The sequence below is a fragment of the Urtica dioica genome, chromosome 1, assembly GCF_054948205.1.
Source record: "Urtica dioica subsp. dioica isolate 48M chromosome 1, U.dioica_male_clone48M_v1_H2, whole genome shotgun sequence".
Classification (NCBI taxonomy): domain Eukaryota; kingdom Viridiplantae; phylum Streptophyta; class Magnoliopsida; order Rosales; family Urticaceae; genus Urtica; species Urtica dioica.
The window spans coordinates 2,594,455-2,608,077 of NC_142756.1; the positions used below are offsets into that span (position 1 = coordinate 2,594,455).

The 13,623-nt window shown below is 43.5% G+C and overlaps 2 protein-coding genes and 1 pseudogene across 2 annotated transcripts; 2 read left to right on the forward strand and 1 right to left on the reverse strand.

Annotated features, from left to right (window-relative positions):
• The first annotated feature begins 1,292 nt into the window (after positions 1–1,292).
• On the forward strand, positions 1,293–3,969 carry LOC149406301 (4-coumarate--CoA ligase-like 9). The gene is made up of 6 exons (XM_089628718.1): positions 1,293–2,440; positions 2,869–3,058; positions 3,121–3,269; positions 3,365–3,432; positions 3,525–3,627; positions 3,721–3,969. Exons 1-6 carry the CDS (start codon positions 1,439–1,441, stop codon positions 3,847–3,849), a joined length of 1,641 nt encoding a protein of 546 aa, XP_089484844.1. The 5' UTR covers positions 1,293–1,438; the 3' UTR covers positions 3,850–3,969.
• A 400-nt stretch (positions 3,970–4,369) lies between these two features.
• Positions 4,370–10,112, forward strand: TPLATE (ARM repeat superfamily protein). The gene is made up of 7 exons (XM_089628493.1): positions 4,370–5,727; positions 6,277–6,873; positions 6,947–7,308; positions 7,546–7,849; positions 8,151–8,273; positions 8,492–8,947; positions 9,436–10,112. Exons 1-7 carry the CDS (start codon positions 4,603–4,605, stop codon positions 9,979–9,981), a joined length of 3,513 nt encoding a protein of 1,170 aa, XP_089484619.1. The 5' UTR covers positions 4,370–4,602; the 3' UTR covers positions 9,982–10,112.
• A 131-nt stretch (positions 10,113–10,243) lies between these two features.
• On the reverse strand, positions 10,244–13,615 carry LOC149406303 (pentatricopeptide repeat-containing protein At1g19720 pseudogene; annotated as a pseudogene).
• Positions 13,616–13,623: the final 8 nt, after the last annotated feature.

Here is a 13,623-nt window from a genome sequence, read left to right on the forward strand (position 1 = left end):
TAAAAAAAAACCCCTAATTGGTTTGACTTTCATATACGTTGACATTGAAAACAAGAACTAAACGACTGACATTATATAAATGTCGTTTTTCACCTGAGGAACATGGTGATGCCGCACAAAAGAAAAAAAAAATGTATTTTTTTATTTAAAAAATGGCGTAATAAATATTTAATGTTTTAAAATCGGGCCATAAATTCTTAATGTTATATTTTTTTGGTCCGTCACTATTAAAATCATTATCTTTGAATAGAAGAACAAGTAGTGTGTGTGACGGACTCAAATTAAAAAAAAAAAAGATTTAATGTACTTTCTTAAAAATCAGTAAAACAATAATTACATTAATTTATAAACAAATTACCCTCTAACATCCTAACCTTTTCCAAGTTCACACATAAAAAAAAACCATCAATTAACAAAAGAATCTCATTGCTGAAAAAACAACATAAAGAACCTTATTGCTGAAAAACCAACATATTTAATCTTATTGCTGAAAAAAAAAACATAAATAATCTCATTCTTAGACCACCCAATCCCACAATCTATCTTCCAATCTCTAAAACAAAACCTTCACTTAGCAAGCTCAAGCGAGTTAACTCAAGAATAATTACTTATGAAGTTTGGTTTCACACCTTTTTCGCCCCCTCTTTCATCTACTCTTATCTATGTTGATGATCATTTGACCGTTGCGAGATCTTCAATAGATATCTTTATCCACTGCTGATGGATATCTTTGAACCACGAAGAGGTTGTCCATGGGTTGGTCTTGAAAAAATGGGTTGGTGTACGGTGTTTATAGTGTATAAAAGAGGCCGAACACCTTCGATTAAATGTACGTGTACATGTGAGCAAAAACACAATAGAAGTAGGTAAGCTTTCCATAAAAAAGAAAAAAAAAAAAAAAAAAAAAAAACAGAGGAGCAAATATTGCAAACTACGTACGCTACTTTAATATCTCACTTCATGTTTTACCCTTGTCAAATATAAATTCACGAATCACAATTAACATTTCACTTTACCAATTGTACTTCTTTATAGTCGTCATCATTGTATTCATCGTTGACGCCGTGATACAATTTCCGACCAACTCTTGGTTGGCAAAATTGACAGACCTTCTTACATAACATTTCATTTAATTTCATTACGATTAATACTTAATATATAGCCTACTACTGGTAACAAAAATTCGAATAATATCAAATGGAATAAATTCCCTTCGTTGAATATGAATAATATGGGAATGGAATAATTTCCCGACTTTTCGTCCCACACGTGTGGGTAGCCACACAAATATGTGAGGAGTTGTTTTTCTTTTAATAATTGGGTTGACTTTGACTTTTATTACATCAACTAAACCATACGACACAAAAAGAAGCAAGGACCGTCCTCAGTATCGCCGTCACTGACTCTGAACTGAAGCAAAGCAGAGAGAGAACTAACGATGAACCACAAAATAAACGCCGTCGATCCACGAAACGGTTTCGACTCAGTCACCGGAATCTTCCACAGCCTCAGACCTCCGGTCGACCTTCCACCAGAGAACACTCCTCTCTCCGCCGCGGAGTTCTCTCTCTCCCTCCTCCGCCGCAGCTCAGACTCGGTCGCGTTCATCGACTCAGCCACCGGCCGACGCGTCCTCTTCTCCGAGTTCTCTCTGCGCACCGAAACCCTAGCCGCCAATCTCCGATCCTCTCTCGGCCTCTCCAAAGGCGACGTCGCTTTCGTCCTCTCTCCGAACCTCGTCCAAATCCCGATCCTCTACTTCGCGCTCCTCTCCATCGGCGCTGTGGTCTCGCCGGCGAATCCAATCAGCACGGAGTCCGAGATCGCCGCGCTACTCAAACTCTGCAAGCCGAAGATCGCCTTCGCCACCTCAGCGACATCTCGGAAACTGAACCAGATCGGGATCGTCGTCGTGGCGATCGACTCCGCGAAGTTCGAATCCCTTACGAAGACGACGAAATCGACGGAGTCGTCGGGTCCGGCGAGAGTGAACCAGTCCGATCTGGCGGCGATCATGTACTCGTCCGGAACCACCGGGAGAGTCAAAGGCGTGGAGATTACTCACCGGAACCTGATCGCCATGACCGCCGTCATCCACGCGAGCCGCGACCGGCGGAGGGAATCTCCGGCGGTGGTGTTCTACGCCGTGCCGTACTTCCACATGTACGGGTTCTTCTACTGCGTGAAGTCGGTGGCGGCGGGAGAGACGGCGGTGGTGATGGAGAGGTTTCAGACGAAGAAGATGCTTCGAGCGGTGGAGGAGTTTCAGGTGAGTTACGCGGCGCTCGTTCCGCCGATCGTTGTGGCCATGGCGAAGGGCGATTTCGCGGCGGAGTTTGATCTGAGCTCGCTGGAGACCGTCGGATGCGGCGCGGCGCCGCTGGGAAAAGATGTGATCGCCGAGTTCAAGGCCAAGTTTCCTCACGTATCGCTGGTTCAGGTCAGTCGAATCCGTACAATATTAGGTTTGACCGATTTGGAAGACTAGAGAGCATAGAGTAGATCACTCAGAATAAAATATAATGTTATTGTTATTAAAAGAGAAGGATTGGATAGATTTGCACCTCTGAGAAAATATGTTCCCACACCTGTACGAGGTTGACCCACTTTGAAGACTTAATAAAAATGACCTCATAAAAGTCAATTTGTTTTCCTTACGAAAATGCTGTTCATCAAAACAAGAGTGTTCTTTTTTCCTTGGGGATTTTCACGTGAGATATGTTTTTTGTAGCCAATTTACTTGGATGCATATTTTTTTTTTTGCAAGTACAAAACTTACAGAGAAGGACTTGTAACTAGATTGTAAAAAGTAGCAAAATAATTGGATTGATTGTGTGATGAGCTAACAATTTCATTTCCATGGTGAAGGGATATGGGCTGACCGAGTCAACCGGGGCCGTGGCTCGGATGGCCAGCCCGGAAGAGAGTCTCCGACACGGCTCATCAGGAAAGCTTTGCCCAACTTACGAAGCAAAAGTCGTGGACCACGAATCGGGACAGGCTTTGCCACCGAGAAAACAAGGAGAGCTTTGGATTAGAGGACCTTCCATCATGAAAGGTAACAAATACATTCATCTTCTATACTAAGAATGATTGGTGATCATGTCTCGATCGTCGCAGGTTATATCGGGGACGGAGAATCGGAATCGACGGCTCTTGAACCAAGAGAAGGATGGTTTAGGACAGGCGATCTTTGCTATATCGACGGCGAAGGATATCTCTACGTCGTCGATAGGCTGAAAGAGTTGATCAAAATCAACGCTTATCAGGTTTGGTTGATAAAAAAAAAAAAAAAAAAAAAAAAAAAAAAAAAAAAAGTGGTCAAATTTGATTTGTTTGAATTTTTTGCTTGTAAATGAACCAGGTTGCCCCGGCAGAGCTTGAGCAATTGCTTCAATCTCACCCAGATATACTCGACGCTGCTGTGATTCCGTACGTGGCCGATATGGATCATTGAATTTATAAGATTTATAATGTATGGTAAATATGAAATTAAACTCTTGTTTGTTTTTATTAATTAGCAGATATCCGGATGAGAAATCAGGTCAAGTGCCAATGGCGATTGTGGTAAGACGGCCTAAGAGCAACCTTGGGGAGTCGCAAGTTATGGAATTTGTAGCTTGTCAGGTGTATATAAGTAATTTAATAAAACTATTTTCAATTTTATTGTGTGATATAATTATGCTAAATTCGGTTTTGGTTTGGTTTTGATATGTGAAGGTTTCTCCGTATAAGAAGATAAGGCGCGTGGCGTTTGTAGATTCAATACCAAAGACTGCTTCCGGAAAAATTCTGAGGCGAGAGTTGAGGAAGCATTTTGTTCAATCCTCAAATCTCTCTAGATTGTGATTACATATTAATTCATATACACAGTATCAAACAATAATTAATCATATATTAAGACATGATTTATTTATAAGAGAATTTTATCCACCATAATTAACTTAATTTATGTTGTTAAACATAATAATAAGATAAAAAAAAAAAAAAACAAAATATGTAAAGAACGATCAAGTTAGTTCCTAGTCATGGTAACTGGAAATTACAGATTCTTCTTTGTTAGTTACAATTTTTTTTACTTATTTTATTTTTATTTCTTACAGTTTCATTTAGCTTTCACCCCCTTTTTATGTTTTAAAAACCTGTTAAAATGAAAAAAAAAAAAAAAAAAAAATGAGGTACTTATGAAAGGTTTAAAAGTCTCAGATATTTTAAAAATTACCATCTTCAAAGGAAATATTTGTGGATATTTCCCATTATTACACTCTCTGATTCCGGAGCACCATAATGGGCCAAGAGCACAATGTTTGGGCCTATGGTCAGAAGCCCAATCGGTGTCACTCGTTGTTGTCGCTCACTCGGATCTGAACTCGGTGTCGCTCACACAGACTCAGTGCCTTGTATCGAATTATTTCCCTCGCTGAAGCTCCAACAACAGTTGGAAAAAAAAAAACAGCGTGGAAATGGAAATAGGCATCATCATCAACAACTCTGCAAATCCATAGTCTCACACAGTCATTCATCCATGTCCAAACACCTCCGAAACCCTAAACCTCCGTCAAATTCCCTAAGATCCATACCTTGATCTCTCACCCATCAACAATGGACATTCTCTTCGCGCAGATCCAAGCTGACCTCCGCTCCAACGACGCTCTCCGGCAATCCGGCGCGCTGCTCCAAGCTCTACAGCAATCAGCCGCCGGAAGAGACATCTCCGTTATCGCCAAGTCCGCCGTGGAAGAGATCGTGGCCTCGCCGGCCTCCGCGGTCTGCAAGAAGCTCGCTTTCGACCTAATCCGATCAACTCGCCTCACCGCCGATCTGTGGGACACAGTATGCTCCGGCGTCCGGTCCGACCTCCTCTTCCCGGACCCGGACGTCACCGCCGCCGCGCTCACCATTCTCGCCGCCATCCCTTCCCACCGCCTCTCCGCCCTAATCTCCGGCTCCAATAAAGAGATCAGCGCTTGCTTTGACTCCCACAGCGAGAATCTTCGATTCTCTGTGACTGAAACCCTAGGCTGCATCCTCGCCCGTGACGATCTTGTCATCCTCTGCGAGAACAATGTCAATCTGCTCGACAAGGTCTCGGCTTGGTGGTCCAGGATTGGCCAGAACATGCTGGACCGGTCTGACGCAGTCTCTAAGGTCGCGTTCGAGTCTGTCGGGAGGCTCTTCCAGGAGTTCGATACGAAGAGGATGAGCCGGTTGGCCGGGGATAAGCTCGTGGACAGCGAGAATTCTGTGGCGATAAGGTCTAATTGGGTTTCTTCGATGGTGGATTTGGTGTGGAAGAAGAGGAGGGCTTTGACCGCGAGGTCGCTGGTATTGCCGGTGGAGAGCTTCAAGGCCACGGTGTTTCCGATCGTGTACGCAGTCAAGGCCGTTGCTTCCGGTTCGGTCGAGGTCATGAGGAAGCTCTCGAAATCTTCGTACTCCTCTGCCAATGGCATCGTGGACTCGAACGCGGAGAAACTTGTTGGGGTTTCGGACGTGGTGTCACATCTGGCTCCGTTTCTGGCTTCGTCATTGGAACCGGCGTTGATCTACGAGGTCGGAATCAACATGTTGTACTTGGCTGATGTGCCTGGAGGGAAGCCCGAGTGGGCTTCGCAGTCGATCATCGCGATCCTCACGCTTTGGGATCGGCAAGAGTTCTCTTCAGCGAGGGAAAGTATTGTCAGAGCTGTCGTTACGAATCTTCACTTACTTGATCTTCATATGCAGGTATCGCTTGCCCTTCTTTACTCGCTTTAGAAGCTTTCTTTCTATATTGGGAAAGAAGGTAAACACAAGGAATATTTATGTCTAGCTAAACTACAAACACAACTCGGAAGCACTGTTTGTAACTCAAACATTGGTTCGAATCCAATGCGGATTGACCACAGAACTTTTATTTAGTTGGTGGAATCCCTAATTGAGAAGGCTAATATATTTTTGTACGGAATCCCTATTTCATTTGCGGAGGAAATTAAGTTGATTCCCGGGTTGATGCTGAGTGGTTAATGGGGTCGGACTGAGTTAAATAGGCTTTATGGAGGTAAATATACGGAAAAGATATTTGAAAAATGTCATCTCTACATTGAGAACAAATTAAAAATGGATATGTAATGTTCCATTATGGGTTTGTGATTTTTTTCTTTTGGATTGTTATATTTCTAATCTGGAAAATCAAAGTGATTTATAAAAATTCTGTTCTTTTTAGCTGGAACACGTAAATGTGTCTTTTAGTATATCCAGCGAGAGAGGAGCTAATATTTGACATTGCATTTATAGGTTTCCCTGTTTAGGAGACTGCTTCTAATGGTGAGAAATTTGCGGGCAGAATCAGATCGTATGCATGCGCTGGCATGTATTTGTAGAACTGCTCTGTGTGTTGATCTATTTGCCAAGGAAAGCGTGCGAAGAGGACAGAAACCTGTTGCCGGGACCGATATTGCCTCTCTTTTTGAGGACGCTAGAATAAGAGATGATCTTAACAGTGTTACGAGTAAAAGCTTGTTTAGGGAGGAGCTAGTGGCGTCTTTGGTGGAAAGTTGTTTCCAGTTATCTCTACCGTTGCCCGAACAAAAGAACTCGGGTAAAGAGAGCAGGGTCATCGGAGCTTTAGCTTACGGAACTGGTTATGGTGCGCTAAACTGGACTGAGCCTGCTCTGGAAGTGGTTGAAGTTTGCAGGCCTTGTGTCAAATGGGACTGTGATGGCCGAACATATGCCATAGACTGCTACTTGAAGCTGCTTGTTAGGTTGTGCCAAATCTATGATACAAGGGGAGGTGTGAAAAGAGTCAAGGACGGTGCTTCTCAAGACCAAATCTTAAACGAGACAAGATTGCAAAACTTGCAACGTGAGCTTGTGAAAGATTTACGTGAGGTATGGAAATTCTTTAGATGATTATGCTCGGCCCTGTTTAATTGACTTATAAATCGTTCTGTACATTTGGCAGGTGAATACTCCAAGAATATGTGCCCGTGTTATTTGGGCTATTTCGGAGCACATAGATCTAGAAGGCTTAGATCCGCTCCTTGCTGATGATCCAGAGGATCCTCTAAATATCATTATCACTAATATCCGCAAGGTTTTGTTTAACACGGATTCATCTGCGGATACAACAAATAGGCTTTTAGATCTTCAGGCAATTCTTCTCTGTGCTCAAAGATTGGGATCACGTTATGCAAGGGCCGGATCACTTCTAACGAAAGAGCTTGAAGAGTTTAGAGCTGGTACGATGGCTGATTCCGTCAACAAGCATCAAAGTCGTTTGATACTTCAGAGAATCAAATATGCTTCAGCTCATTCAGAAAGCAAGTAAGCATCTACGAGACTAGGCCTCTCAATCTCAATCTTTGGTTGTGCATAGAAGATCTCCTACTCTAAGTAGGCTATATCGAAAAGCAAATGCCTAACATACTTTTTCTTATAGAAAACTCTAATATGGTCATTTTGCTTCATATACGTCACAGAATTCAAATGAACATAATAGTCCTTGTTCTTGTCCAGTGTTTATGTTTGACTGACTACTATCGTCGCTATTATTCCTTACAGGTGGGCCGGGGTTAGTGAAGCCAGAGGTGATTATCCATTTAGCCACCATAAACTAACCGTTCAGTTCTACGAAGCATCTGCGGCTCAGGATAGGAAGTTAGAAGGACTGGTTCACAAGGCCATTTTAGAGCTTTGGGGGCCAGATCCAAGTGAACTAACCCTTTTGCTGACTAAAGGAGTTGACTCTAAGCTACTCAAAATCCCTCCCACTGCAATCACATTGACGGGTAGCAGTGATCCGTGCTACGTCGAAGCTTATCATTTGACAGACTCCGGTGATGGAAGGGTCACTTTACATTTGAAGGTTAATTTTTTTTTTTTTTTTTTTTTTTAAATCAGTCCTTTCTTTATCGTGTAACTTGTTTCCGGGAGAAATTAACCCGTTCTTCATTTATACATAAATAGTTGCAGTCTCCTCAAACTTTATCCTAGTTAATGTATTTGGTCAGTAGCAAATTTATTTCATTTTAGTCCTTGAACTTTTGGTCTGTTAACAGCCAAGAACATGATGAAATAACAGAGAATTACTGTTTTTTTATTTTTTTTTTATGAAAATCACATTCCCAAGTCCTAGAACACTTGCTTACTTTTGTGTTGGTACACAGGTCTTGAATTTAACCGAGCTTGAACTAAACCGGGTGGACATTCGGGTTGGATTATCAGGGGCACTGTATTTCATGGATGGGTCTCCTCAAGCAGTCCGGCAGTTGCGTAATCTTGTTTCTCAGGTCTGATATTATCCGACCATTTCTTTTCCACACTTCACATTCCTGTTGATTTATCTTCCCTCTTGTGTAGTCTTCAAGTAAAAAAGGGTGTTTTTTCAGTCAATAAATATCTTGCCCTTGGTAGCTCTGGAGAGATTGACTTGAGAGTATTAGTGGGGTATTCAGTTTTCGGCTTCCAATGCGACTTCTCACTTATCTGTTTTTTCGATCTTTTATAGGATCCGGTGCTGTCCAGTGTTACTGTAGGTGTCTCCCAATTTGAAAGATCTGCACTTTGGGTTCAAGTCCTATATTACCCTTTCTATGGTAGTGGTGGTGCCGGGGACTATGAAGGTGACTACGCCGAAGAAGATCCACAAATTATGAAACAGAAGAGAAGCTTAAAGCCAGAATTAGGGGAACCCGTAATCTTGAGGTGTCAACCGTATAAACTTCCTCTGACGGAGCTCTTATTGCCACACAAAATCTCACCGGTTGAGTTCTTCCGATTGTGGCCTAGTTTACCTGCTATTGTTGAGTACACTGGTACATATATGTACGAAGGAAGTGGCTTCAAAGCCACTGCGGCGCAACAATACGGTTCGTCTCCGTTCTTGAGCGGGTTGAAATCTCTGGCATCCAAGCCATTCCACAGAGTTTGTTCGCATATAATACGCACAGTGGCTGGGTTTCAGGTAAACTTTTATCTCAGTCACTTCTTTCTTCTTGGAGTTTGCACCTAAAAATTGTTGAAATTTCTATTCTTTATGCTCCTGTTAAAACAAATATAGTTGCAAACAGTCAATTTTCTTTAGTTCTTAGGCTCTTATTAAAGAAAAAAAGCCTTTTTTTGTAATGTTTGTTTGGACCTTCTTTGTAAATAATTTGTCATTTTCCCCCATTACCTCATTGATAGATTGGCGATTTACCAATTTTTTTGGGTGATATTTTGGAAATTTATTGTGAATATCGCTAGTGGTAGTCATCGATAAATGGTGTACCTTCAGTAATTCTCTAGTAACTGACTGTATTTCAATACTTGACGGTATATAAATGATGAGAAAAATTGTCTACTGTCAAGTCAATTAGTTAATCTCTAAGAGACTGGGTTCACCTCTCGAATTGTGGACCAAGCTCATCAATCTTCTTAATTATGTTACTGACTCCTTTCTTCTGGTCGAAGCTCTGTTTTGCCGCCAAAACCTGGTACGGAGGCTTTTTGGGCATGATGATATTCGGGGCCAGCGAAGTGAGCAGGAACGTCGATCTCGGTGACGAAACGACGACCATGATCTGCAAATTCGTGGTCCGAGCCTCCGATGCGTCGATAACGAAGGAGATCGGCTCGGACCTTCAAGGATGGCTCGACGACCTCACAGACGGCGGGGTCGAGTACATGCCCGAGGAAGAAGTCAAGGAGGCCGCGGCCGAGAGGCTCAAGACCTCCGTGGAACGGATCGCTCTGCTCAAAGCCGCTCAGCCAAAAACCAAAATCTCAAACCCCAGCGATGATGATGTTGTTGTCGATGACGATGACGAAGATGAAGAAGAAAATGAAGAGAAAGAGAAGGAAAAGAAGAAGAAGAAGAAAGAGGCCGAGGAAGAGGAAAAAAAGGGACCATCGACACTGTCGAAGCTGAGCGCCGAGGAGGTTGAGCATCTTTCTCTTCAGGCAGCTGTGCTTCAGGAATGGCACATGCTGTGTAAAGATAGAGATACCAAAGTTTAATTGAATATTTTTCCTATTTTTTGGGCCTCTTTACTCGCTAGATTAGTTGAAAAGGTTTTTTTTTTTTTTTTTTGGGCAATATGCTTGTATTCTTATTCTTCTGATGTATGGATACATTGGTGTGAAAACTACTCCCTTTATTCATTCTTTTTGCCTTGTTACGTATATCTTGTACGGCTAGTCATTGCAAATGTTGTATTGGAGAGATGTTTTTGTTATAATCTACAAGGGTTTCAACAACAATGCTACATTTTACATTACAAAATAATGGGGTTTTAAGCGTCTACCAATAATCTCTACAAGAACACTCTCCGTCACTGAATCGGTGCAGACGCTTCGAGTCATTGACAAATATCTCGCGACCATAAAACTTGGAGACACACTTTACCGTCTCGTGACAATTCCCACACATTCTGAGACTTTTAACGATTCGAATGCACTGGTTTTTCCCTGGGAAAGTGATGAGTGCAAACCAAAGAGCAAGCTTTTCGCTGTGGACACCCGCAACTTCTTCTCTATCTTCTTCCTCGATGCAATGCCCGTCATGAAACCCAGATTGACCCTTCCCTTTTCTCGTTATCCAAGGATATAGATAAGGCTGGGATTGATCACCGGCGTGAAATGTGTAGACTGTATTTTCCAGTTCAATCCAGCACCGTCCCAACTGCCTGGCATTCTCTCTTTCAAGCTTGGATTTCCCGACCAATCCGTTGATCTGTGTTCTCAATCGTCGGACCAAGTGATTCCATGGTTCCAATGCGAGCATTTTGTCCATAGCACGTGAAGCTAGGCCGACATTCCCATGGATTCTGCTCGCTGTGAGCAACGCACTCCATACTGATGAATTGGGCTCCACTGGCATGTTGGCAATGAACTCTACTGCTTCTTCGAGCCGACCGGCACGGCCAAACAAATCGACCATAGCTGAATAATGTTCTGGACCAGCAACGATGTGATAATCTTCGAGCATGGTAGAGAAAGCTTCTTTCCCATCGTCAACTCTTCCAGAGAGACCATATGCGTGGATTAAAGGCAGAAAGGTACCTCCAGTTGGCTTCAACCGCGATTTCCTCACGCGATCATACATTCCGATCGCAAGATCTGGGAATCCATGCGAGACATACACGGAAATCATCGAGTTCCAAGTGATAATATCCTTCGATTCCGTTCTGTCGAACAGGGTCTTTGAATATCTCATATTTCCAGACTTGGCATATGTGTCTATCAAGGAATTCGCAACCGGGAGTTCGGACTCTAAGCCCCGTCGCAGAATGCAACAATGCATCTCTCTGACATTTTTCGCTGCTAAAAGATTTCCACAAGCTGGCAAGACAGTCAACACCGTAGCCATATTCGGAACCACCGAATCGAGCTGCATTTTTCTGAACATCGAAAAAGCCTCGTCCTTTTTCCCAAGTTGAAGATACCCTGCCACGAGAGTGGTCCACGACGCGGTGCCTCGTTTTATTTTACCATCTTTTTCCATTCTTTGAAACAGATCCATTGCCAAATCCTCGTGCCCGTTACGCATGTAACCCGAGATCATCACATCCCACGTGAATACATCTGGTTTTACTCCCGATTCCTTCATTTTCATGACGAGTTCGCAAGCTTTGCCAGAGTGACCAGCTTGGCAATAGCCTCCGATCAGCGAGTTCCACGTGCAAACATTTCTTTCGACCATTGTATCGAAGACTAGCTGCGCTGCCTCTAAATCCCCGCACTTGCAATACATGTCGACGAGCGAACTGCCAACGTAAACATCGCCCATAACGCCAATCTTGATCGAGAAAGCATGACTTTCCTTCCCGTTACCGAGGGATGCACAGGCTGAGACTACGCTTCTAATCGTAAATGCATTCGGTTCAACTCCCTCCAAAAGCATGGCTTTGAACATACCCAAGGCTTGACGTCTCTGGTTGTTATGAGAAAGCCCCGAGATCATAGATGTCCAAGTAACAACATCAGGAGCTACGCCCAAACTCTTCATCTCCTTCATTACTTCCAAAGCTTCCTCGATTAGACCCTTTTGGAAAAACCCCGTTATAATAACATTCCACGTGAATACATTTGGTTCTACACCCGATTCCTGCATTTTCGTGACAAGATCGCAAGCTTTGCCGTTGTAACCAGCTTGGCAATAGCCTCCGATCAGAAAGTTCCACGTGAAAACATTTCTTTCGACCATTGCATCAAAGACTCGTTGCGCTGCCTCTAAATCCCCGCACTTGCAATACATGTTGACGAGCGAATTCCCGACACGAACATTGTCGATGACGCCAATCTTGACCGAGAAAGCATGGATTTCCTTCCCTTTGACGAGGGATTCACAGGCCGAGACTACGCTTGTAATCGTAACTGCATTAGGTTCAACTCCCTCCAAAAGCATCGCCTTGAACATATCCAACGCTTGACGTCTCCGATTGCTACGAGAAAGCCCCGAGATCATAGCCGTCCAAGTAACAACATTAGGAGCTATACCCAAACTCTCCATCTTCTTCATTACTTCCATGGCCTCTTCGATCAGACCCTCTTGGATAAACCCCGTTATAATTGCAGTCCAACTCACCGCGTTCCTCTTCTCCATTTGGTCGAAAAGCCTCCTCGCCCAATTCAGCTTCCCGGAGTTGGCATAGACCGCGAGAATCGAAGTGCTGACTCTAATCGAGTCGCAAAAACCAAGCCGGACTACCATCGAATGTATCACCTTGGTCGCCTCCGAGTCCCTTCCATTCCCACACGCCTCCACGATCGTGGGAAACAGAAACCGGTTAGGCATAACCCCGTCTCTCACCATCATGACGAAAAGCTCCAAAACACTCTCCCACTCGTGCGCTCTAGCGTAGGCTCCGATCATAACCGACCAGGTGAACAAGTTTCTCTCAGGCATTCCGTCAAACACCTTGCGTGCATCGCCGAGACACCCACATTTCGCCAACACGCTGACCAGCTTGGTCTCTACAACACTCAGCCGACCGTGGAATCTGCGACCCAGCTCGACGCAGTTCAAGTCCGCGCAAGACTGACCCAACTTCGTGTAGCTGTTAGAACTGACTTTGAGTCCACGCTCGCCGATGGATTCCAAAGCCTCGACGGCCTCTTTGGGACTTCCCAGATTCTCTGCGGAGATGCGTACCTCACCGGCGTGTTCTTCCACCACATCCTCGCGTTGCGCGGCGAAGAGTCTGGGCCAATTGTTGGAGTGTTTGACGGCGAGTGAGATAGTATAGAGCTTCCGATTAGGGTTTGAAAGAATCCATGGAAAGCAGAGATCGTAACGAGTTGAGGGACCAACTTGAGAGCAACATAACCATAAGCTCATCGTCAACTTTCTTATCCCTTTACTTTTTTTTTTTTTTTTTTTGTTGGTTTTTCTGTGACTCGTTCATATGCCTCGGGCCCACAAATTATCCGAATCTAGTCATTCCTTGTTCTTTAAGGAACCTCTCTTTAATTGGATCGCTACAAATTGCTGAGATTTATGAAGTCTGCTTTGGTTTCTCACATTTTCGAATCTGCTTTAAATCAAATCAATACAACCCAAAATCGAATTTACAGCCTCAAATCGTAGTTAGAAACGTGGAAATTGTCTTCGTTACTTTTTAAGCGTAAAATTGTCAGAATAAATAAAAATAAAACGAG

Coding starts and splice junctions, on each gene's coding strand:
- LOC149406301 (XM_089628718.1), top strand. CDS start 1,439: ATGAACCACAAAATAAACGCCGTCGATCCACGAAACGGTTTCGACTCA. Junction 2,441..2,868: donor CTCACGTATCGCTGGTTCAG/GTCAGTCGAATC, acceptor TCCATGGTGAAG/GGATATGGGCTGACCGAGTC. Junction 3,059..3,120: donor AGGACCTTCCATCATGAAAG/GTAACAAATACA, acceptor CGATCGTCGCAG/GTTATATCGGGGACGGAGAA.
- TPLATE (XM_089628493.1), top strand. CDS start 4,603: ATGGACATTCTCTTCGCGCAGATCCAAGCTGACCTCCGCTCCAACGAC. Junction 5,728..6,276: donor TACTTGATCTTCATATGCAG/GTATCGCTTGCC, acceptor TTGCATTTATAG/GTTTCCCTGTTTAGGAGACT. Junction 7,309..7,545: donor TCAGCTCATTCAGAAAGCAA/GTAAGCATCTAC, acceptor TATTCCTTACAG/GTGGGCCGGGGTTAGTGAAG.